At 36.4% G+C, this 23,949-nt stretch overlaps 1 protein-coding gene across 1 annotated transcript in view; it reads right to left on the reverse strand.

The window, feature by feature from the left end:
• Bckdhb (branched chain keto acid dehydrogenase E1 subunit beta) overlaps positions 1–23,949 on the reverse strand; it is a 221,431-nt gene that overhangs the window by 142,251 nt on the left and 55,231 nt on the right. The window contains exons 4-6 of the mRNA XM_047558161.1: positions 12,862–12,995; positions 12,466–12,621; positions 10,005–10,113 (exon numbers count right to left, since the gene is read on the reverse strand). Coding sequence (XP_047414117.1) covers positions 10,005–10,113; positions 12,466–12,621; positions 12,862–12,995 — 399 coding nt within the window. The remainder of the gene's footprint in view (positions 1–10,004; positions 10,114–12,465; positions 12,622–12,861; positions 12,996–23,949) is intronic.

The raw sequence follows: 23,949 nt of genomic DNA on the forward strand, positions 1-23,949 counted from the left end.
GTTGACAGTTTCTTCAAAAACTAAACATACTCTTACCATATGATGTAGTAATCACTCTCCTTGGTATTTACACAAAGAAGTTGAAAACTTACATCTACACAAAAACCTAACACATGGATGTCTATAGCAGCTTTATTGATAACTTCCAAAATTTGAAAGCAAGCAAGATGTCCTTCAGCAAGTAAACAGATGAACTGTGGTACATCTAGCCAACAGAATATTGACAAATTACAACAAAGACAGGAAGAAGAGAAGGAGGAAGAGTAAGAAGAGGTGGAGGATCCAGCTGACATTTGGCAAATCTTGTAATTGCCCTTACATAGTACGTAGTAGAGCTAGTACTTCAAACCTGCTTCAAAAGAATACATTCTTTAACACTTTATGAGACTACCCTAGAAAGACAAAATGGATGCCTACAGAAAAAAGAAAAGGCTGACCTTTTCTTGATCACATAATTTGTCCAAACAAAATAAAAAAGTTCACAAAGATTTTAGCAATAGGAACATAAGAAATTGTGCAAATGAAAAGAAAATAAGAAAACATTATTAATTCCAGAAAGAAAAAAAAGAGTTGTACACCAAAAAGGAAAGAAAATAATGCATTTCTCATTGATTGTGAATCATGCCAATATGGTCATTACAGTGTAAACACTGAATTATGATCTGATCAAAAATTATATCACAACTCTGTGAAGATACTGGAAGAAGTCTGGATATGCTAAGGAGGAGGGATGTGCATGTTGGGGAAAGGAAGGTGGCTTAAGAGAGCTATATTCTGTTTTCTAAAAGGAAATTAAAATAACGCTTTAAAGATATTAAGTACTATAAGCATATTATTTATAAATACGATGACTAATTATCAGAAGAAACTGCCAAGTATTGAAAGTTGCTGCCTATAGGAAAAGCACAGATTTGATGAAGGATTAGGTGAGGAACTGCAGTTTTTTATTTTTCTTTTTAGTAATTTTTTTTAGTTGGAGATGGATACAATATCTTTATTTTATTTATTTATGTGGTGCTGAGAATTGAACCCAAGGCTTCGCATGTGTTAGACAAGTGCTCTACCAATGAGCTACAGCCTCGGCATTCATTATACTATTTTGATGCTAACTTCCTTGTAACTATTATTTCAACTGAAAAGCTAATTCAAAAATCTAACCAATGAATTAAATTTTCTCTCATTAAGGGATTCAATATAATCCTGTCAAAGATTGTACCTGGTACTAAATGTGTCAGCCTATACAGAAATAGTCTGCTTATACATAAAATACAAAATACTAATTCCTGTCTTCTATGTACACTATTTGGAAAAACATATTTTAAAACTGTTCTACCATTCGAAATCTATTTAAAATAATGATGAATCCATATATAATTAGTGTATGTGCTTCAAAAAAATCATCAATAGCATTATGACCTATTTTTGAAAGATTTTTGGACTTTACAAAAATTCTGGAAGTCAGTCTTTTAGCCTATCTCACTTATAAAAACCACAGATAAAAGTCTCATTTGCTTCCATCTCTCTGACATCCTGAATCATTAAATGAAATAAAACCAAAAGTTCAAAGACTGAATTCAGAGTATTTTTCCTCCAGATGCCTGTACTTGGTAATGTCACCTGACTCATTCTCTTTTCCAGTCTTAACCATTCTGTATACTTTTTTACATTGCCTAGATTTTTTTTCCTATCCATCATTTCTAAACACCCTCTGTGATTTCTAAAAAGATTAAATGTATTCAAATATCTTAACTATAATAAATAATAAATAAATCAAAAGATATGAAAAGGTTTCTCTTTCTACGACATTTAGAAGACAAAAAGCTTTTTTAAAAATCTATTTATGTATACTTAATGTAAGTAAAAATAAAATTCAAGAAATTATTGCATAAAGAATATATTACTTGGGTTAGGTATGTAGCTCAGTAGTAGAACATTTGCCTACCATGTGTAAGGCACTGGGTTAAATGCCCAGTACCACACACACACACAAGTGTATTACCTACCTGTTTTTATTTTTATTTTTATCTATAATAGTTCATATAGTTGACAGCTGAACTTAAAAAATATTTTCTAAATGTTGCAGACTGGACACATAAGGGAGATACCACAGCAAAAATGTCTGAATAAAGCAGAGCATATGGGCACCAGGCCCAGAAATGAGGGTATCGGAAAGGCTGAAAACAGCTGATAGGATGGTTCCACCCATTCTCCCCCAAACACATGAAGACACACTTCCCAGCTGGCCTGTCTCTGGGGACAGGGTTATAGGTCCCTTAATTATTCATGGTGCAGAGACAGGCTGCAACACCCAACCCTCACCATGTGTGCCCACATCAGACTATGATATATAGTTTTCATAACTATCAAATAAGTGAATTAATTCTATGCCAATAGAGAAACTAATACATATATACTCAAACCTCATAGTGTATGCAGTATACACTACATAGGGATATACTGCCTCAACACATGGTTATGCATAGTATTTATTTCCATTTGATTAAAAAATATATCATTTTAATTTTGCAGGAAATTTTTTAAATAGCATATTTTTTGGCAAAAAAATTGGGCCCCTAAAGGAAGTTATATTTCATGTATGCCTTCCATTCAGATAATGATTAATTAGGATGTAAAATAGAGCAATATTAGAAAGAAGATAATCTCAGAGGTCAAACATATTATTAAAACCTAACTCCATCCGGGCTCATGCCTATAATCCCAGAAACTTGAGAGGCTAAGGCAGGAGGATCACCAATGTTGAGGTCGGCCTCATCAAATTAGCAAAGCCCTAAGCAATTTAGTGAGACTCTCTCAAAAAAAAAAAAAAAAAAAAAGAAGAAGAAGAAGAAGAGGAGGAGGAGGAGGAGGAAGAGGAGGAGGAAGAGGGAAGGAGAAGGAGGAGGGGGACTGGGGATGTAGCTCAGTGGGAAAGCATCCCTGTGTTCAATCCCCAGTACCCAAATAAAATAAATAGAACCCAACTTATCACTAGAATAAGATATGTAAGCTCACCAATCATTAGTTTCCTGGTCTGTCAAAAAGTATCTAGCAGTGCTATCTCACAGGTTTTTTGAAAAGCACTTGGAACCATCTGAGCCAAGTATGTCCAATATCTGACTCTAGAGACAGATTCTGGGTTTGAATCCTGTTGTGTAACTTTGACAAGCTGTTTAACTTTCCTAATCTTCAAGTTCCTCATCTATAAAATGGTTATAATGATAAAATTTGCCTAAGATTGTTGTGAGAATTCAATTAAACAGTTCATATGTCTTCACAATATAGCACCATGTCTAGCTGTAAGTGTTCAAAAGTGCTTCAAAACCAGGCACAATGGCACATGACTGAAATCCCAGAGACTAGAGAAGCTGAGGCAGGAGGATCAAATGTTCAAGTCCAGCCTTGAGATCTTGTCTCAAAATAATATTAAATAAAAACGGCCTCAGATGTAGCTCAGAGGTAGAGAGACCCTGAGTTTAATCCCTAGTGCTGAAAAAAAAAAAAAAAAAACACTTATAAAACTTGGCAAATACAATTTGGATTATCTCACTTAATCCTCTCAGCAATCTAATATCTTATGAATAAAAAGATGAGGGTTTCTACTTCAGTTATTAGAACAAAAGTAGCATCCATATTAAATTATGAAAGATTGCAGTTTATTGTGCTAATCTGATTGGGGATATTTTCCTTTGAAAAGAGAAGCATCTTTTCTCTAACCAAGATTATATATTACATTAATCAAAATTGTCTGTTATATAATTAAGATCTATAGGAGATTGAAACTCAAAGTAGGTTCTATTTAAAATGAGATTAAATGGAAGAATCTGGTGGGAAATCATTCATAAAGGAAGATTAGAGGAATAAAAGGAATTCAGGGCCCCAGTCTCCCAGCATCCCAGGCAAACCACCTCTAGACAATGCAGTTCTGTCTCTCTTCATAGAAAATCACAGAAAAGAAGTCAGAATGGCTGGGCTTGAGCCACCTGGCTACATCCTGAGACCATGAAGTAACCTCCTAAGAACCACATGCAGTGAGGTATAAGCACTGAAGATGGGGATAATATGGTCCCAGGAAAAGAAGGGCCAGGAGATGCTGAGATTATTGAGAGAGGTATACACTACAATTCTAGGCTAAAGGCTTAAATTTACCTCTGTAATGGAATCGTTCTTGAACAGGACTTAGTAATATAAATGTTATAGATTCAGATTAAAACTGTACATTATGGGTAAGTTCGTAGATCTGACAAGTTAACATTTTTAGATGCCTAATATTTTAGCGTCCTAAGGAAATCTGCGCATAGAATTCTTAAAACAGTTTATTTATCGAATTTTGTATAGAATACTACTTCAGACTTGGGAAAATAGCTTTGCCTTACTAGTACTGCAGAAGTTTGCAAAACAATGAATTGAAAACAATGAGGTACACTTATTCATCAACAGATGAATGAATAAAGCGAGGCTGTGTGAACCATGAATAAATTGTGATACATTCATGCAATGAATAATCAAACCATGAAATGTTACTTATTCAAAAACATTTTACATGCCTCAAATTTTCAGGTGATCTTTTCCCCATAGCCAAGAAGTTATTTCCCAACTAATTCATGGACAAGGCAAACTCCAGATATTTGGTTGCAATATATTAATTCTATTTACAAGCTATCTGCATGGTCATAAGAGGTCAGCTACTTTCCTTAATAGTAACAATTGCAATACTTAGAAAAATAATGGGAATAACTGTCATTCCTTGGTAGTAAAAATAACAATAAAAATGGTTCTTTGCACAAGGAAATGGCAATGTTATTACTTACTAATCACATTCTAATATTGTACAACCATGTTCAATATTAATTGCAATAGTAATAAGCAATGAAAATACACAATGGACTGCTACTCAGCAATGAAAAGGGAATAAACTCAATTGTACAAGCAACAACATGAATGAATCTAACATTAGCTTGAGCAAAAGAAGTTGAACACACAAGAGAATATATACTGTGTGATTCCATTTCTATAATGCCCCAAAACAACTACAACTATTCTAACAGCAATCAGGAAGTGTCTTGAGTTTGGGAAAAGAAGAATGGATTTGGCAGGGAAGTAATGGGAAGGGAGTTCCAGGAATGATTAAAGTCTATTATCTTGTTTTACATAGTGATTACATGAAAGTATAGGGTAGTCAAAAACCCATCAAACTGAACACTTAATATCTATGCATTTTATTATACAAAAATGACACCACAATAAAAACATGTGGTTTTAAATTTAACTGTTCAAGGAAAAGAGTGATTTGCCAGAGTGATTTTCTTAAATTCAAAACAAAACATATTTTACACAGAACAAATCGTTTGGTATTTAAAATTTCCATTACAGCAAAGAAATAAGTAGTCACAGGTGTTTATAGAGTTATGATTCTGAGCTAATGGAGGACGACCAGCGTCTCAGTTTGCTCTAGACAGTCACCCCAATGTAAACCTGATATCACAACATAATTGCTAACAGTGCCTCCTTCGCTATCAGAAATAACCTAACTTAGAAGACGCTAATAGTCACTTTGGCTAAAGGGAAATTTGATACTATGTAGTACAATAACTCTCACTTTTCCATTCCATCCACATTTTCTAAGCACCAACATACAGCTCCTTTGTTCTTGCTACCACTTCACATTGCTTTGTTGTTTCCACAACCAAAATGTAAAATAGCTAGATGGATTTTCCCTAAACAAAAAATTTACACATATGGATGAACAAAACATAAAAGAAATCAATCAGAATGTTTCTACATGAAAAGTATAAACTCAGCTTATAAAAAAGTTAAAATTTCTTAAACTATGGAAAACAAAACATAGGGAGGTTTTCAAGACGGTAGAAAAGAGGAGGTCGCTTTCCCAGCTGCTCTGTGGAGTGAAACCAAGAAAGCAGTCAGGCATCTTCTCAGCAAGGAAGGTGGACCAAAAAAAGTAGGGGGTGGGGGTTTAGTGGAATTTAAAACTTGACATTCAAAGTAGACTGGGGACTCAGGAGGTTGGATATAATAAAATAAGGAAGAAATCCCTAGTGGCACAGCCACTGACCCTGTCAGGCCTAAAGCACTAGCCAGATCAGTCCCTCTTCAAGGAAAAGTGGAGGGATAAGGGAATTAAAGAAACCCACATTTTTAGGAGGCTGAGGCATGCCTGGGTACAGAGTGTTTAGAGACCAAGGGCACTGCCCAACTAAACTGAAAGGCACGCTGCACAATATCCTTGTGTGAAAAAGACGCTGCCATCTCTCCAGGCAGCACACCAAGGAAAAAGAACCATTTTGCAGCCACAGAGGAGGTGGGAGCTGATTCCTGGCAAACCCCAGTTTGGCCTGAAATACAGACCCAGTAAACACACACTGCACAATATAGAGTGTGCTAAAGTGGCCAGGAGAAAATCAAACATGGAGAGAGGTTTACACAGGGGACAAATGATGGTGGAAACCCACTCAGCTCTACCCCTTCCCTTCCAATCTGGATGCTTGCAGGACCTTCTAGGAGAGATTCATCTGGCCTGGAATTCAGAAGGGAGTAGGTGGGAGAGATTGAATTCGGAGACTAACCCCAAGACCAGGAAACTTGGAGTCCTTAGGAGATATAGGGAACTAAGAATTGACTCCTCCAACACACGAGTGGAACCCAGGGGAGATCCCTGGGGTACAGTTTTCCAGCATGGACCAGCAATTACTGGACTCTGGAGGTACGCTGATATAAAATCTCCAGACCAACTGGCATTCAGCAAACAGCCTGGAACCCACCTATAAACTACCTTGCCTCCAGGAATTCCACCTATGGGATTACCTCCCTCACTCCAGCAATCCAGAGGGTACGGCACCATGCTCCAGACAACCCCACTTAAAACTGCTAAGAAAAGAAGCTGAGAATCTTTTGAATTCCAAAGGAAAGAATTTTTTAACTTTTCGAGATTTTTTTTCTTTCTTTTTTCCTTTTTACCCCCCTCTACTTAATTGTGATCTTAATGGTACATGAATATTTATACATACTTATATTTGTTTTTTTTCTCATTTATAGCCTTTTTGAAGCCAGTTATTTTTCATGGATCGGTTTTTTGAGGGCTTTGATGTTTACTTTATTTTTAATTTTTCAAATTTTTTCCTTTATAAATATTTTTCTCCTGTTTTCCTTGATTCTCTTTCTCTCTTCTTCCACTAACAGTCAATCTCTAGTGTTCTCTCACTCTTTGTTTAAATTTTTTTACTTCTATCTTCTCTCTTCCTCTCTCCCCACAACCAGATCACTTCTGTTCTCTCCCTGTCCACCATTTGAAATTATAAACCCTTTTGCAAACTTGCTATTATTATTATAGGCAATAACTGATCATATTATTTCTGTTTATTGTGATAATTACCATTGTAGATGTCATAGTAGGAACTATTTGGTTTAATGCTGCATATTGTTTGCATTAGTTGTTATTATTTGTCTCCCCCTAAACAAAGAGGGACTGGAAACCGTCAGGGACACTACAAGCCCACAAGGCAGAAACTCTACTATCGCAGATCCATACTGCCAGATGGGTAGACACACAAATAACATGAAAAAACAAGGAAACAAATCACCCCAAACAAACCAAGATACTCCAATAATAGAATCTACTGACACCAGACTGGAAGAAATGTCAGAGAAGGAATTTATAATGTACACAGTCAAACTGATCTGCAAAGAAAAGGATGATGTGAGAAGTGAAATCATAAAGAAAATGCAGGAAGCAAAAGATCATGTCAATAAAGAGAGATTCTAAAAAAAAAATCAAACATAAATCCTCAAAATGAAGGAATCAAAAAAAAAAACCAAATTAAGAATTCAATGGAAAGCATCATCAACAGACTAGATCACTTGGAAGGCAGAGTATAAGGCAATTAAGACAAAATATATAACTTGAAAACAAAGTTGACAGTGGAGAAAACATGTTAAGAGACCATGAACAGAATTTCCAAGAAATATGGGATAACCTGAAATGACCAAATTTCAGATTTATCAGGACAGATGAAGGCTTGGAGATACAAACCAAAGGATGAACAATCTTTTCAATGAAATAATATCAGAAAATTTCCCAAACCTAAAGAATGAAATGGAAAATCAAATACAAGAGGCTTAAAGGACCCCAAATATACAAAATTACAACAGATACACACCAAGGCATATTATTATGAAAATACCTAACACAGAGAATGAGAATAAAATTTAAAGGCTGCCAGAGAGAAATAGCATTTAGAGAGAAAACAGTCTGGATCTCAGCTGATTTCTCCTCATAGCTAGGAGGTCTTGGAATAATATAAACCAAGCACTGAAAGAAAATGGATGTAAGTCAAGATACTATACCCAGCAAAATTAACCTTCCGAATTGACAATAAAATAAAATTCTTCCATGATAAACAAAAGTTAAAAAAATACACAACTAGAAAACCTATACTACACAACCTTCTCAATAGAATATTTCATGAAGAAGAAATGAAGAAATGAAATATAAAAGTAAAAACCTGCAAAGGGAGGAACTACACCAGAAGAATAGTCAATGAAACAAGAAATGTATTCAAACTAAAAACCAGAAATAAATCAAAATGACAAGGAATAAAAATCATTTCTCAATAACAACACTGAATGTAAATGGTCTAAACCCATCAATCAAAAGAAATATACGGCCAAATTGGATTAAAAAACAAGAACAACAATATGCTGTCTCTAAGAGACTCAACTCATCGGCAAAGACATCCACAGACTGGAGGTAAAAGGATGGGCAAAAACATAACATTCATTATGTAAAAAAGCAGGGGTTTCTATCTTCAGATCAGATAAAGTGGACTTTAAGCCAAAGTTAATCAGAAGGGACAAAGGCCTTTTCATACTGCTTAAGAGAACTACAGCTCAACAAGACGTAACAATCATAAATATTTATGCCCCAAACAATGGAGCATCTATGTACATCAAACAAACCTTTCTCAATTTCAAGAATCAAATAGACCACAACACAATAATATTGGGTAACTTTAACATGCCTCTGTCACCACAAGATAGATCCTCCAAATAAAAATCAAAGGAGTTATAGAAGTAAAAAAATATAATTGATAATTTAGACTTAGCATACATATATAGAATATTTCATCCATCAATGACTGAATACACTTTCTTCTCAGCAGCATACGTGGTGTAAGCAACCATGTATGTTAGCATGCAATTGTAATATTCCCTTAATATATTTTTAGCATCTGTAGGGTTATTTTGATAGTTCCCTTCCCACTAATAATAATTTTTGTGTTCCTGCTTTTTTCTTAGACTTGTTTGATTTTTTATCAACTTTTAGATACATTATTTCTTCTCTACTTCATATATTTCTGCTCCTACTCTTATTTTTAGCTTCCTACTACATAATTTGAAAATAATTTGATTGTTAATCTATTTCTTTCTGATACAAGTACTTTAAATTATAAATGTTCATCTGAGTACTGTTTCATCCCAGAGATTCTGATATTTTAAGCTTTTATAATCACTTAATTCAAAGCACTTTTTATTTACTTTTCTTGTGCTTTCTTCCTTGACCTGTGAGTTATTTATAAGTGTGCTATTTAATTTTGAAGTAGTTGACATGTGGGGGTGGGGTCCTTTATATATTAAGGTGACTGATTACTAATGTAATAAACCATGCAGGAAACAGTCTGCATGATTTCAATTTTTTTTTTAAAAAAGTAATGGAAATGCTTTTTATATTGATTATATTGGTTATATAAATGTTAAAACTGATCAAATTGCATACTTCAAATATGTGCATTTTATTGTACTTCAACCTTACCTCAATAAATCTATGAAAAAAAATATATATATACACAAAAGGGCTGAGGATGTAGCTCAGTGGTAGAGCACTGCTGGGTTCAATCCCCAGTATCAATAAACAAATAAATAAGACAAACAAACAAAAAATAAAGAAAAATAAAACATATAAAGATTTTCACAAATATAAAACAAACATTTACCTGCTGCTCTGTAAAGTATTTTAGGTTCAAAAAATATGCAAGGATTTTTATCCTCTATGCATGACAAAAGAAGTCCCTTGGCCTGGAAAGGGCTCCTGGGTATAACCACCTGCAAAAACAGATTTTTTTAAACACAATTTTAGTAAAAAGGTATACCAATAAATATGCTTATAAGGGAGGATACTGAAATAATCAATTTTAACTGAAAATAAAAATTGATTATTTATTTAACCTAATAAAGTAGTCTAAAATTTGCAAATTATCTAGAAAATTCCAATTATTCAACAAATATTTATAAGATGCCTTTCATGATCTGATAACTAAGATACTGTTCTTCTCTTAAGGAGCTAAACTTACCTATTTAAAAAGTGAAAAGAATCCACAGAGCATACATCAAAGCAAAAAATAAAATCATCAATATCTACCTGTACTTACCTATTAAGTAATCTCTTCTACTAATACTCTGCTGCTACATGCAAAGTGCATGTAACTCTTCTCAACTTTAACACACCAAAATCTCCTTCCTCCCCATGAAAAATTGCAGCCTTCATATCATGAGTGGAAAAGTACCACTGAATTTTATGATCGAGGCACATTATGTCCAGTTTCAGCAGAGTAAAAAGCAAAGTGTTATGCTCCACGCTTCCAGGTCACAGGAAAGGGCTCCAAGTTCTCCTTGACAGCCAGGGTGATGACTGCAGGAAAGAGCAGGTACTAATCTGCCAAGCACTATGTGGATTAATTCATCTTCTGTTCACAGCAACCTCATGAGGTAGCTAGTATTACTTTTCCCATGATAGATATAGAGACTGAGGCGTAAAGAGACATGGAGAAGCTTGCCCAAGGTCAGACTGCTTGCTAGACCAGTATTCTCTGGAGGCTACAGGCTGAGGTTTTAAATTCTATACGGTGCTGCCTTAAATCACAAATTTGTGTCTAATTCTTAGTGATCCTGAAGTAATTGTATAAAGGCAAGGATTACATAGGAAGAATTATTAAAAATAAGCCTGAATTTATTAGAAAGACTCAAATAAGACTCATTGAGTAAAGTACATGGGCTCCCAAAGTCATTTTTAATGCCCTTTTTATTAAAGGAATTTTATTTAAAAAATAAAAAGCACAAGTCTATTTCATTTTCTATAAACAGACTTCTGAACACATTAAGTAACCATATCACATAGTATCTTCATTTTATATTCCTACTTTTTAGTTTCTCTTTTTCTGCTTTCTCATGTATTTCTTTTTAGCCTTTTTTATTTTATGTACATTTTCATTTGATGTGAGAAACATAAGAAAGAGAAGCAGAAGAGGGAAAGAGGAAAGGGGAAAGACAAGTTAGGGAACTGAGAGAAAAGGTCTACTCTTTAAAACACTGGGTAATGTTACAAACAAGAAATATGAATCAATATTCAGCCCAAACAAAAAATAGCTGTTGTCTCCAATATAGCAGTAGTTTCAGACTACCATTTCTAGCTCACATTGAGCCAGCACAGAACCTTCATTCAAATAAGAAAAACCTCATAGCTTTTGTCTGGTAGAAAAAACAAACACAAATAAAACACAAACACATGTTCACAACCAAACCATATCATCAAGAACAAATATCTCCGTATTGACATATCTGTGGGTTTCTATGATTCCCTAGAAAGATGTTCGGTCAAAAAGAAATAGAAAAGACGATAGAACAAAATATTAACATAAAATAATCAAAATATTTTCATTATCAAAAAAACTAAGCTCCTGTGCAGACCAGTCACAATAGAGAGATGCTTCCAAATTAATTGTTTAAGACAGTATTACCTTACTCCTGATTAGGAAAAACACACCTAGGTAAGGGCCTTCTCCCAATCTATGAACTAATAGCAAGTACCCTATCCCTCCAACTTCAAGATAAATGTAAACTACATGGCAGAATTATTAAAATCATCTCAGAATCAGTAAGTAAAAAACACCAATTAGAAAGAAACATAAGGCTTTGAAAGAGGGGTAAGACAAACCAGTGATGTTCTCAGTTGTATTCTTTGAAGTCTATGATATTAATTAATGCCAGTGTCAAGCCAGTGTTACTTCAAAAAGAACAGTCTGTAAAACTGGGCATTGGATAACTGATTTTAAGAAAATGCCAGTTTCCCTAATTTGAGGGGTTTTATTTGTCTGCAGTACGGGGGATCGAACTCAGGAATGTTCTATCACTGAGCCAAGTCCCCAGACCTTTTTATTTTTTATTTTGAGACAGGGGCTTACTAAATTGCTAAGGCTGGACTCAAACATGCAATCCCCTTTCCTCAGCCTGGATCACAGTAGTATGCACCACCATACCAGCATCCCTTACTTAAGGGTTAAATTCACAAAAACTCCAAAATCCTCTTTGCACCCAGATGAACATATTAGTTAATATTCATAGAATCAAACAAAGGGAAATATCAAATGAGGATCAAATAAAGTACATAAATGAGTGTACCTTAATTCCTGGGCAATGAGCAAAAAAAGCTTCAGGACTCTGAGAATGATAGAGAGCCCCATGGCCAACACAGCCCCAAGGGGCCCTGATGGTGAGGCTTCCACAGTTGAAAAGATCTCCGGAGCGATAGCGATACTTGGCAGCTTCGTTAACAATCTGAGACAAAGGAGAGAAGGACATGTTGCAATGAGTCCTTCCTGCCCAATCCATCTTCTAAAATCATCTATTAGAACTTTGATTATATTCCCATTAGAAAATGATAATTGTAAAACACTAACTTAGGGTTAACAAAATGTGCTTAAGATGGACAATGGGAAGATGAATGCAATACTTCAATACTTGGTGGACTGAGCAACCTCATGAATGCTCATTTACAAAAAAATATAAAACACTTACCTGATCAAAAGCAGGGAAAATGTAATCTGCAAACTGAATTTCAGCAATAGCAGTAGCACCAGTGACTGCGATTCCAATTCCAAATCCAACAATTCCTTGCTCACACAATGGTGTATTAAAAACTCTATCTTTTCCTTTAAAAAAAAAAAATAAGAAAAGAAAATCAGACAACATGGTACATGAGAGTGATGTAATGCACATCTAAAAAAAATTAAGAAAAGAAAATCAGACAACATGGTACATGAGAGTGATGTAATAACACATCTAAAAATTCAGTAAGTTAATAACTATAAAATGGAGAACTACAGAAGATGTAGAGGAAATAGATAATAAATAGATGATGGTTGATTTAAATATAACCAGTAATTATATTAACTGTAAGTAATTTAAATGTTCCTATTAAAAGGAAGACTTTCGCAATGGAATAAAATAAAGCAAAAATCTAATCACTTAAAAGAAAATATAAAGACAAATTTTAAACAAAATGAAGGATAAATATACAAAGAAAAACCTAACCAAAAGTAAGTTCATGTCACTGTTAATAGCAGACAAAGTCAACCTTGGTGAAAGGTGTTACCAGAAATAAAAAGGCAAAGTTTGTACAGTTGAAGGGTCTGATTCACAAGAAGGACACAACAATCCTAAACCGAAATGCATCTGACAGTGGATTCCAAATAAATGGGGGAAATCAACACAACCAAAAGGAGAAATGGACAAAGTCACAACATAGTGGGGAGATGTTTAACATACTGGTTCTAGTAAGTGACATAAAAAGCATACCAAGAAAAAGGTAAAAAGTATACAAGATGTGGACATGATTAACAAACATAACCTAACTGACATACGCAGGACACTATGCTTGACACCTAGGAGTACAAATCCTTTTAAAGTAAAAACAGAGGCCATTTACAGTAACTGTCCATATACTAGGCTATAAATCCTATTTCAATAGCTTTTAAAGGATTAAAATCATACAAGGTATATTCTCTGACTATGGTGAAATTAAGCAAGAAACAAGTAACAAAAAGAAAATTTAATAATCCTGGGTGATCCTCTCTTGGGACCCCTCCTGTTTCAAAATGAAATTCTTTCTTTGCTCCCAAAAAAACAAACAAAATCCTGGGGGGGGGGGGGGGCAGGGGAGGGAAAAAAATAACAGAATGAATCAAACAACATTACCCTATGTAAATTTATGATTACACAAATGGTAAGCCTTTACGCCATGTACAGAGAATCAACATGTATCCCATTTGTTTACAATAAAAATAAATAAATAAAAATAAAATATCAAAAAAAAATTCTTTAAAAAAATAAAATAAAATAAAATAAAAATTTATATATCCCAACAAATTAAAGTTCTAAAGACAATGGCAGAGTTGCCTCTTTCAGACTAACCCTCTGGCACTTAATGGTTATAAATTCTGGGCAAAATAAAATGACTACTTACAGTCACCAGAGGGACAAAAGCAGAGAAGAACTGAGGGGAACTTGATCTTTGAAAGCAGGGCACAGAGAAGATGAGCATGGCATTTGTTGTGCCCAGAGGGACTCCAAGGCCTATTTTGGAGACAGTTAGAAGCTGCACAAGCCAACTCAATCTTGATGGGAGTCAGAGAACCCTGCCTGGGGCTGCCAGTGGCTGGAAATGGAGGACACGTAAAGCCTTAAAGAAGGCACACATGGTGGTGCCCCAAAATCTGCACACAAAGGGCTCAAACACTCAATGACCCCTGCACCTGCAGGACACTCCAAAAATCCAGCAGAAAATAACCTCTGGAAGCTTAAAGAGCTAAGCAGAAATTTCATCTGTGCCCATAAACAGGTGACAGAATGAGTCTGAGACTAAACTAGAGGAACTGGATAAATCCCTATGGCTCTCCATTCAAACTACAAGGCACAACTTTATCAACATATACTGCTCAATTGTCACTTGAAATTGTACCACCTCTCAGATAATGCTGACATTTCATGACAAATTCACTTCATGACAAATTCTAACTGGGGGGGACTGAGTGAATGCAAACAATGGCCACAGTCTGGTCAGGTAGCCAAATGTTTTGCGACAGATCTAATAGTCATGCTTCATTACTATAACCCAGCCATCAGTTCTTCTTGGTACACAGAATTCAACATCTCAATCATTCCACTTGAACATGAACCACAAATAGAGCAGGTGTGGGAAAAGCCAACTAGACACATCCTGTAGTTTGAAACTCTAAAAGCAGCTGCAAAAATCTTAAAAGTATGATTCATACTCATCATGATCTATGACAATCTTCTGAAAGTGTGACCTCAATTCCTCACCCATTTCCCATTTGACAGTAAGAAGTTTGATAATTTTTAGAAAATCTATGATTCCTTTAAATTAAGAACAATTCAGTGATAGAAAAGAACATAAATTCCAGTGACCACCAGCAGAATCCACATCCCAGGAATATCTCAATCACCTTAGCCAAATAAGCAGCATTCTTATTTATTTCTTGCTGCTTCAAGTTCACAGGATGCAGGATTTTTTATCTTGGTAAGAAAATATAGCCACTAAAAGGCAGAAAAAAGTGAACTTCCCAGAACTCTTTTGCTCCAAAGGAAGCAATCCAACAAATATCTCTACCATGTTTCCATGATAAAAAGAAAGCACTTCAACATGAAAAATCTGTTTCTATTTTCTCCCAGGAGCACTAATAAGGTGCACGATATTAATAATTTCCTTTCTCTTATAATGCAGTAAACCAATGCAAAGTTTATGCAAAGACTATCATGGTAGATAAATTAATACAGTGATTGCACTATGAGACAAGGCAGACCAGGATTTAAGTGTTACCTCCACAAATGACTAGATTCCCTCCTTTAAGGTGCTGCTCCTTATGTGTAACAGAATAATCATGATGTTGAAAAGACTAAAATAATTCAGACATTCATTTGACAAATGTTTACAAAGTATTTAACATATAAGCACTTTTTTCTGCATGTTAAGGAAAATAACAGTAAACAAAAAAAAAACAAATTTTTATCCTCATGAAGCTTATATTCATGAGGCAGTATATCATACATCCAAGGGAATAGATGTCTTGGCAGAAGGACCAGCAACAGCAAAGACCGGTAAAAGCAAGTTTAGCACATCAGAAAGCAAGCAAGGAGTCCAGACAGCACGAGAAACTGCGGCATGAGAAAAAGTCAGAGTACGGAGGATGGGAGCGGGGTGCAGCCAGATCAGCAGGGCCTATGGACCACAGTAAACACAACTTTCACTGTGGAGAATCAGTGAATCAGAAAGCAGGTGAGTGAGGAAGATAGGAAGTCATTGAGCGAAGTCCTGCCTTTCAACACCCTCTGGCTGGTATTCTGTGAATATAGCCTGTCAACAGCAAAGGAGAGCACAGTAAAGCTGATCACAGGACTCTGATATTCCCAGTGAAAGATAATGATGCATAACAGCAGAGAGGGTGGAAAGAGAAGGGGCAAAACTAGATATATTCTAAAAACAAAGCCACAAGGATGTGCTGATAAAATGAGTCAGAGAAATGCTAAAGATGATTTAAAGGCTTCTGACCTGAGTAATGGGCAGAGTTGCCAGTAACTGAGAAAAAAATAAGAAATTATGAAGAAGTGTGTTGAGATAAAAGTCCAGAGTTTAGTTTGGGAGATGTTTACTGTGATATGCCTTCAGACAGAAGGTAGAACTGTCAGTTAAGACTGCTGGATATGAGGTAGAAGTCTCCAGCATAATAAATGGGATGGAATAAGATTACTCAGTAAATTTTTTAATTTTAATGGAGACACAGGACAAAGGCGTGGTTCTGGATGCTCCAGTGTTAAGAGGACAGCAGGTGAAGAATCAGGTCCAAGAGTTAATAGGAAAACTAGAAAGTGCTGTCATAGGGGCCAAATGAACAAAGTGTTACCACTGAAGATGATCAGTGATCAACTTGTTTCATGCGCTATCAGACGGTAAGATGAGGGCTGAGAATTTTATCATTGATGACACTGTCATGACAGTTTCTACAAAGTAAGAGGAAGAGAGAAAACAAAAGCTTAACTATAGTAAATTCAAATGAGAAATTGAAGAAAACGAGCAGGTACAAGTACATGGATAAATTCTGCCATAAAGAAGAGAAGGGGGACAGTCACCAGCTGGAGGGAATGAGACGGTCAAGAGGCATATTTTAAAATGGAAGAAAAACATACTTGTAGACTAATGAGAATGATACATAGAGAAGAGGAAACTGCTGATAAAATTACTGAAATGGAGAGAAGGAACAATAACAGAAACCACATCTTTGAGAATACTGCAAAGAAGGGGTCCAAGTGCCTTATATTCATTCAGAGTCCAGGAGTCAAGGAAGCATAAAGGCACTGATGCCAGCCCATGGATATAATCAGTTTTGAGGGATGCCCAAGTGCTCTATAATGGCAGTTACTTATCTGTTTCAGTAAAATAAGAAACTAGACCATTAATGAGGAGTAAGGATGGGAAAAGCCGTCTGGAGAAAGAAAAACAGAAGACTGAATGGACCAGGAACGTGCCTGGATGGGTGGCGACATGCGTGACCTCTGGAGGTGACTAGTCTTGAACTTAGGGTGCAACCAGTTGGTGTAATGGCCTGTTTTGCTCCAGCAACATAGAGTAAAGGGAAGTTGAGTTTACCGAGAGTTGAATTTAACTAGAACTGGATTTGAAATCCAGTGGAAATCTAAGCTGGGTATAAAAGAAGAAGGGTCACTGGAGAAGAGAAAGGCAGTAATAGGATGATGAAATCCATGGCCTTAAGAATCATTAAGATCTAAAGATTGCTGTAGTAGTGGTACCAGAATAAGTGAACTTGAGAGATTCAAGGTTGCAGTCAAGAGTTAGGAATGCTCAAATTGAGATTATGGAGAGACTGCAATCATTGATAATGATAAAGGTATGACTGTAAGAATGAGAGGCTAAGGTAGGATGAAGGACAAGATCACAAAAGGAGAGAAGGACAAGACACTGAGAAGCCAGAGCATGTAGACACTGACAGGAGAACAGGGAAGGAGATAGTAAGCCAGGCTAGGAACAAAAAGGACTGGCATAGTGTCAGTAGATGACAAGGAATGGCAGTGCTAGTTGCTTATCACTTACCCGGCACAATGCAAGTATTTAACAAATGTTTATTCTAAAAGGATAAATTAGAAAATGGGAAGTAGGTTTCCTTTGGTTTAGAAATCTACTTTTTAAGTCTTTTTCTACCTTCCAAAATGACTAAGCTTGGCTTTTCAGTATTTGGAACCAAATTTTTCAAATTCCATGTTGTATGTATGTGATAATACAATGATCTTTAACCCAGGTAGTACAAGAAAATGGATATTCCTGGGCTGGGTACAATGGCACATGCCTATAATTAAAGCTACTCGGGAGGCTGAGACAAAAGGTTCACAAGTTCAAGTCCAGCCTGGACAAAATAGCAAGATCATGTCTCAAATTCTTAAGAAGATAAAAATAAAATAAAGGTCTGGGGATTAGCATGGTGGCAGAGCACTTGCCTAGCATGCACAAGACCTGACTTTAATACATAGCAAAAAAAAAGATTTCCCTGAAATATATGGTGGTTTGAAACATTCACCTGTGTGATGACTGAAATGTAGAATTAACATATGAAACCCCTATGTCTTAAAAGCAGTTGAAGTTTATAATGACACAGTAAATTTCTGAGGCTCAAAGGTGCAAAGAATCTATATCAAAGTGCTATCAATTAAGCTCAACAAATGTTTAATTAGGTGTTTTAACTTCATATGAAGGAAAATCAAGCCTCGCCCTAAGAGTTCCCGAATGCCTAACAGCTTGGATTGGGTCAGAAAAAAGTAAACACTATCTGAATTGCTTCTTTCTAAACCTTGGACAAGCTTTAATGTTTTATTCTAAAAAACTAGAGTAAAAGATATTCATAAAACATGACGTCCTCTTGCATTTTGCTAATCCTGAGTAAATTTTAAGCTACATCTTTAAGTCCATGATCCAATGAAATATGTGTAGACTGCCAGATGACTAGCTGACTACATATTTGTCTTGTCAAGTTCTCATTTGTGGAAAATCAAGCATACAATCATACCACCACTAATAGTGTTCTTTTGTAAAGGAAAGAGGATTAAGAAGTTCTACAGTACTGGCAGTGTACCCTGTTAAAGATATTGTCCACGACATGGTGCCAAACATCAAAATAAAACCAGCAGTTGATTTCTCTTGCCAAAGAATTAGAGATGGGCAAAACTGAGTCCAGCAGTGAGCCCTCTTCATTTGGTCATGGCTGAAGACCAGAAACAGTAAAGAGAGGGCAAAGAAACAACAATTAAGAAAAAGAAGGGGCCATGGGATAACCTTTTGGAGGTTAAGGAAATTATTGAGTACCTCAATCTCTTCTTTCCCTAGACATTTTTCAAAACCATAAATAATTTCATAATAATTTTTACTTGTGAATAAATGTCTTTCCAAGTTATTAAATCTATCAGTAGAATTAAATTTTTCTTTTTCCCATAAAACTTTATGGAGGGGCGATCCAAGATGGCGGCCTAGAGGGAGACTGCACCCCCAGTCGCTCCAGAACCCAGGAGTTAAGAAGGGGAGGCATTGAGAGACTCGGACTGAAGTGGAGCCACGGGTGAGTCTGCCCACTGGGTAAAGCTCGGCCCGGGTGGCAGGCCCAGATAGAGGTGGCTTATCGGAGCCGGGCAGGGCAGCTAGAGTCATCCACAGGCAGTCCTGCGCACTCCGGCGGTGGGCCCCGCCCACACAGCCAGCTTCTCCAGGTTCTCGGAACGGAACTGGCCCGCTAGTGAGAGCCTGTCTGAACAGAGCAGGCTCCGAGTCCCGGAGCCGCTGCAGTGCAGTGTACTCCTGCAAAGAACCAGCGGAGAGCCTCGATCTGCAATCAGCCTCAGGGATAAGGGCAGGGCAGCCGGAGACCTCTTCAGGCAGCTCTGCCCACTCCGGCTGCGGGCTCTCTTCACGGGGCGATCCAAGATGGCGGCCTAGAGGGAGACTGCACCCGCGGTCGCTCCACAACCCAGGAGTTAAGAAGGGGAGGCATTGAGAGACTCGGACTGAAGTGGAGCCACGGGTGAGTCTGCCCACTGGGTAAAGCTCAGCCCGGGTGGCCGGCCCAGATAGAGGTGGCTTAGCAGAACCGGGCAGGGCAGCTTGAGTCTTCCCAAGGTAGTCTTCCACACTCCGGCAGTGGGCTCTTCCCACACGGCCAGCTGCACGGTGCAGGCCCACAGTGAGAGCATTTCCGCACAGAGCCAGTTCCAAATCGTGGAACCAGTAGGGGGCTAGGGGCAGTATTCTTCGAATGAGCTGCTTTATCAGATTCCTCCAAGACAGCAGGCTACTGAAGGCTGGGAGGTGATACACTGGAAATCTACTGGGACACTATAAGCCAATAGTGGAAAACTTCAATATCTCAGGGTCCCACTGACAACTGACCATTATGAGAAAACAAGGGAAGAAAATGTCCCAAACAAACCTAGATACTACATCAATAAAACCCAATGACAGCACAGCAGAAGAAATGTCAGAAAGGGAGTTCAGAATGTACGTAATTAAAACGATCAGGGAAGCTAATGAGGAGATGAAAGAGCAAATGCAGGCATTGAAGGAGGAGATGAAAGAGCAAATGCAGGCATTAAATGATCGCACCAATCAACAGTTAAAAGACCAAATACGGGAAGCAAGAGATCATTTCAATAAAGAGTTAGAGATACTGAAAAAAAACCAAACTGAAATCCTTGAAATGAAGGAAACAATAAACCAAGTTAAAAACTCCATAGAAAGCATAACCAATAGGATAGAACACCTGGAAGACAGAACCTCAGACATTGAAGACAAAATATTTAACCTTGAAAACAAAGTGGAACAAACAGAGAAGATGGTAAGAAATCATGAACAGAATCTCCAAGAACTATGGGATATCATGAAAAGGCCAAATTTGAGAATTATTGGGATTGAGGAAGGCTTAGAGAAACAAACCAAAGGAATGAACAATCTATTCAATGAAATAATAACAGAAAATTTCCCAAATCTGAAGAATGAAATCGAAAACCAAGTACAAGAGGCTTATAGAACTCCAAACATACAAAATTACAACAGACCCACACCAAGGCACATTATTATGAAAATACCTAACATACAAAATAAAGACAGAATTTTAAAGGCCGCGAGAGAAAAGAATCAAATTACATTCAGAGGGAAACCAATAAGAATATCAGCAGATTTTTCAATCCAGACCCTAAAAGCTAGAAGGGCCTGGAACAACATATACCAAGCCCTGAAAGAAAATGGATGCCAACCAAGAATCTTATACCCAGCAAAACTTACCTTCAAATTTGACGATGAAATAAGATCCTTCCATGATAAACAAAAGCTAAAGGAATTTACAAAAAGAAAGCCAGCATTACAGAACATTCTCAGCAAAATATTCCATGAGGAAGAGATGAAAAACAACAATGCAAATCAGCAAAAGGAGGCGCTAGCCTAAAGGAATAGCCAAATAAAGGAGAAACCAAATCATGTCAAAAACAAATATGAGTCAATTGACTGGGAATACAAATCATATCACAATAATAACCCTGAATGTTAATGGCCTGAATTCATCAATCAAAAGACACAGACTGGCAGATTGGATTAAAAAGAAAAATCCAACAATATGCTGCCTGCAAGAGACTCATCTCATAGAAAGAGACACCCATAGACTAAAGGTGAAAGGATGGGGACAAACATACCATGCACACGGACACAGCAAAAAAGCTGGAGTATCCATCCTCATCTCAGATAATGTGGACTTCAAACCAAAACTAGTCAGAAGGGATAAAGAAGGACATTACATGCTGCTTAAGGGAAGCATAAATCAGCAAGACATAACAATCATAAATATCTATGCCCCGAACATTGGCTCATCCACGTACGTCAAACAAATCCTTCTCAATTCCAGAAATCAAATAGACCCCAACACAATAATACTAGGCGATTTTAACACACCTCTCTCACCACTGGATAGATTGTCCAAACAAAAATTGAATAAAGAAACTATAGATCTCAACAACACAATCAGCAATTTAGACTTAACGGACATATATAGAATATACCATCCAACAAAGAATGAATACACTTTCTTCTCAGCAGCACATGGATCCTTCTCTAAAATAGACCATATTTTATGCCACAAAGCTACTGTTAGTAAATACAAGAAGATAGAGATACTACCTTGTACTCTATCAGATCATAATGGATTGAAATTAGAAATAAATGACACAATAAAAAACAGAAACTTCTCCAATACCTGGAGACTAAATAATACACTATTATATGATGAATGGATAACAGAAGACATCAGGAGGGAAATAAAAAAATTCTTAGAAGTAAACGAGAACAAAGACACATCATATCAAAATCTCTGGGACACTATGAAAGCAGTACTTAGAGGAAGATTTATTTCATGGGGTGCATTCAAAAAAAGAAGTAGAAATCAACAAATAAACGAGTTAACACTACAGCTCAAAGCGCTAGAAAAAGAAGAGCAGACCAATACCAAAAGTAGTAGAAGACAGGAAATAGTTAAAATCAGAGCCGAAATCAACGAAATCGAAACAAAAGAAACAATCGGAAAAATTAATAAAATAAATAGTTGGTTCTTTGAAAAAATAAATAAAATTGATAAACCCTTAGCCACACTAACAAAGAGAAAGAGGGAGAAAACTCAAATTACTAAAATTCGGAATGAACAAGGAAACATCACAACAGACACGAGTGAAATACAAAACATAATTAGAAGCTATTTCGAAAATCTATACTCCAACAAAACAGAAAACCTTGAAGACATCAACAAATTTCTAGAGACATATGAACTACCTAAACTGAACGAGGAGGACATACACAACTTAAATAAACCAATTTCAAGCAATGAAACAGAAGAGGTCATCAAAAGCCTACCAACAAAGAAAAGTCCAGGACCAGATGGGTTCTCAGCCGAGTTCTACAAAACCTTTAAAGAAGAGCTCATTCCAATACTCCTCAAACTATTCCATGAAATAGAAGAGGAGGGAACCCTACCAAACTCGTTCTATGAAGCCAATATCACCCTGATACCTAAACCAGACAGAGACACATCAAGGAAAGAAAATTTCAGACCAATATCCTTAATGAACATCGACGCAAAAATTCTCAACAAAATTTTAGCAAATCGCATACAAATATATATTAAAAAGATAGTGCACCACGATCAAGTGGGTTTTATCCCAGGGATGCAAGGTTGGTTCAACATTCGGAAATCAATAAATGTCATTCACCATATCAACAGACTTAAAGTTAAGAATCACATGATTATTTCAATAGATGCAGAAAAAGCATTTGATAAAATACAGCATCCCTTCATGCTCAAAACACTAGAAAAAATTGGGGTAATGGGAACATTCCTAAACATTATAAAGGCCATCTACGCTAAGCCCATGGCTAATATCATTCTAAATGGTGAAAAACTGAAAGCGTTCCCCCTAAAAACTGGAACAAGGCAGGGATGCCCTCTTTCACCGCTTCTATTCAACATTGTCCTTGAGACTCTAGCCAGAGCAATCAGACAAACCAAAGAAATTAAAGGGATACAAATAGGAAAAGAAGAACTCAAACTATCCCTGTTCGCTGATGACATGATTATATATTTAGAGGAACCTGGAAATTCCACCAGAAAACTTTTAGAACTCATAAGTGAATTCAGTAAAGTAGCAGGTTACAAGATCAATGCTCATAAATCCAATGCATTTTTATACATAAGTGATGAATCTTCAGAAAGAGAAATTAGGAAAACTACCCCATTCACAATAGCATCGAAAAAAATAAAATACTTGGGAATCAATCTCACAAAAGAGGTGAAAGACCTCTACAATGAGAACTACAGAACACTAAAGAAAGAAATTCAAGAAAACCTTAGAAGATGGAAAGATCTCCCATGTTCCTGGATAGGCAGAATTAATATCGTCAAAATGGCTATACTACCTAAAGTTCTATACAGATTCAATGCAATTCCAATTAAAATCCCAATGATGTACCTCGCAGAAATAGAGCAAGCAATTATGAAA

The sequence above is a fragment of the Sciurus carolinensis genome, chromosome 7, assembly GCF_902686445.1.
Source record: "Sciurus carolinensis chromosome 7, mSciCar1.2, whole genome shotgun sequence".
Lineage (NCBI taxonomy): Eukaryota > Metazoa > Chordata > Mammalia > Rodentia > Sciuridae > Sciurus > Sciurus carolinensis.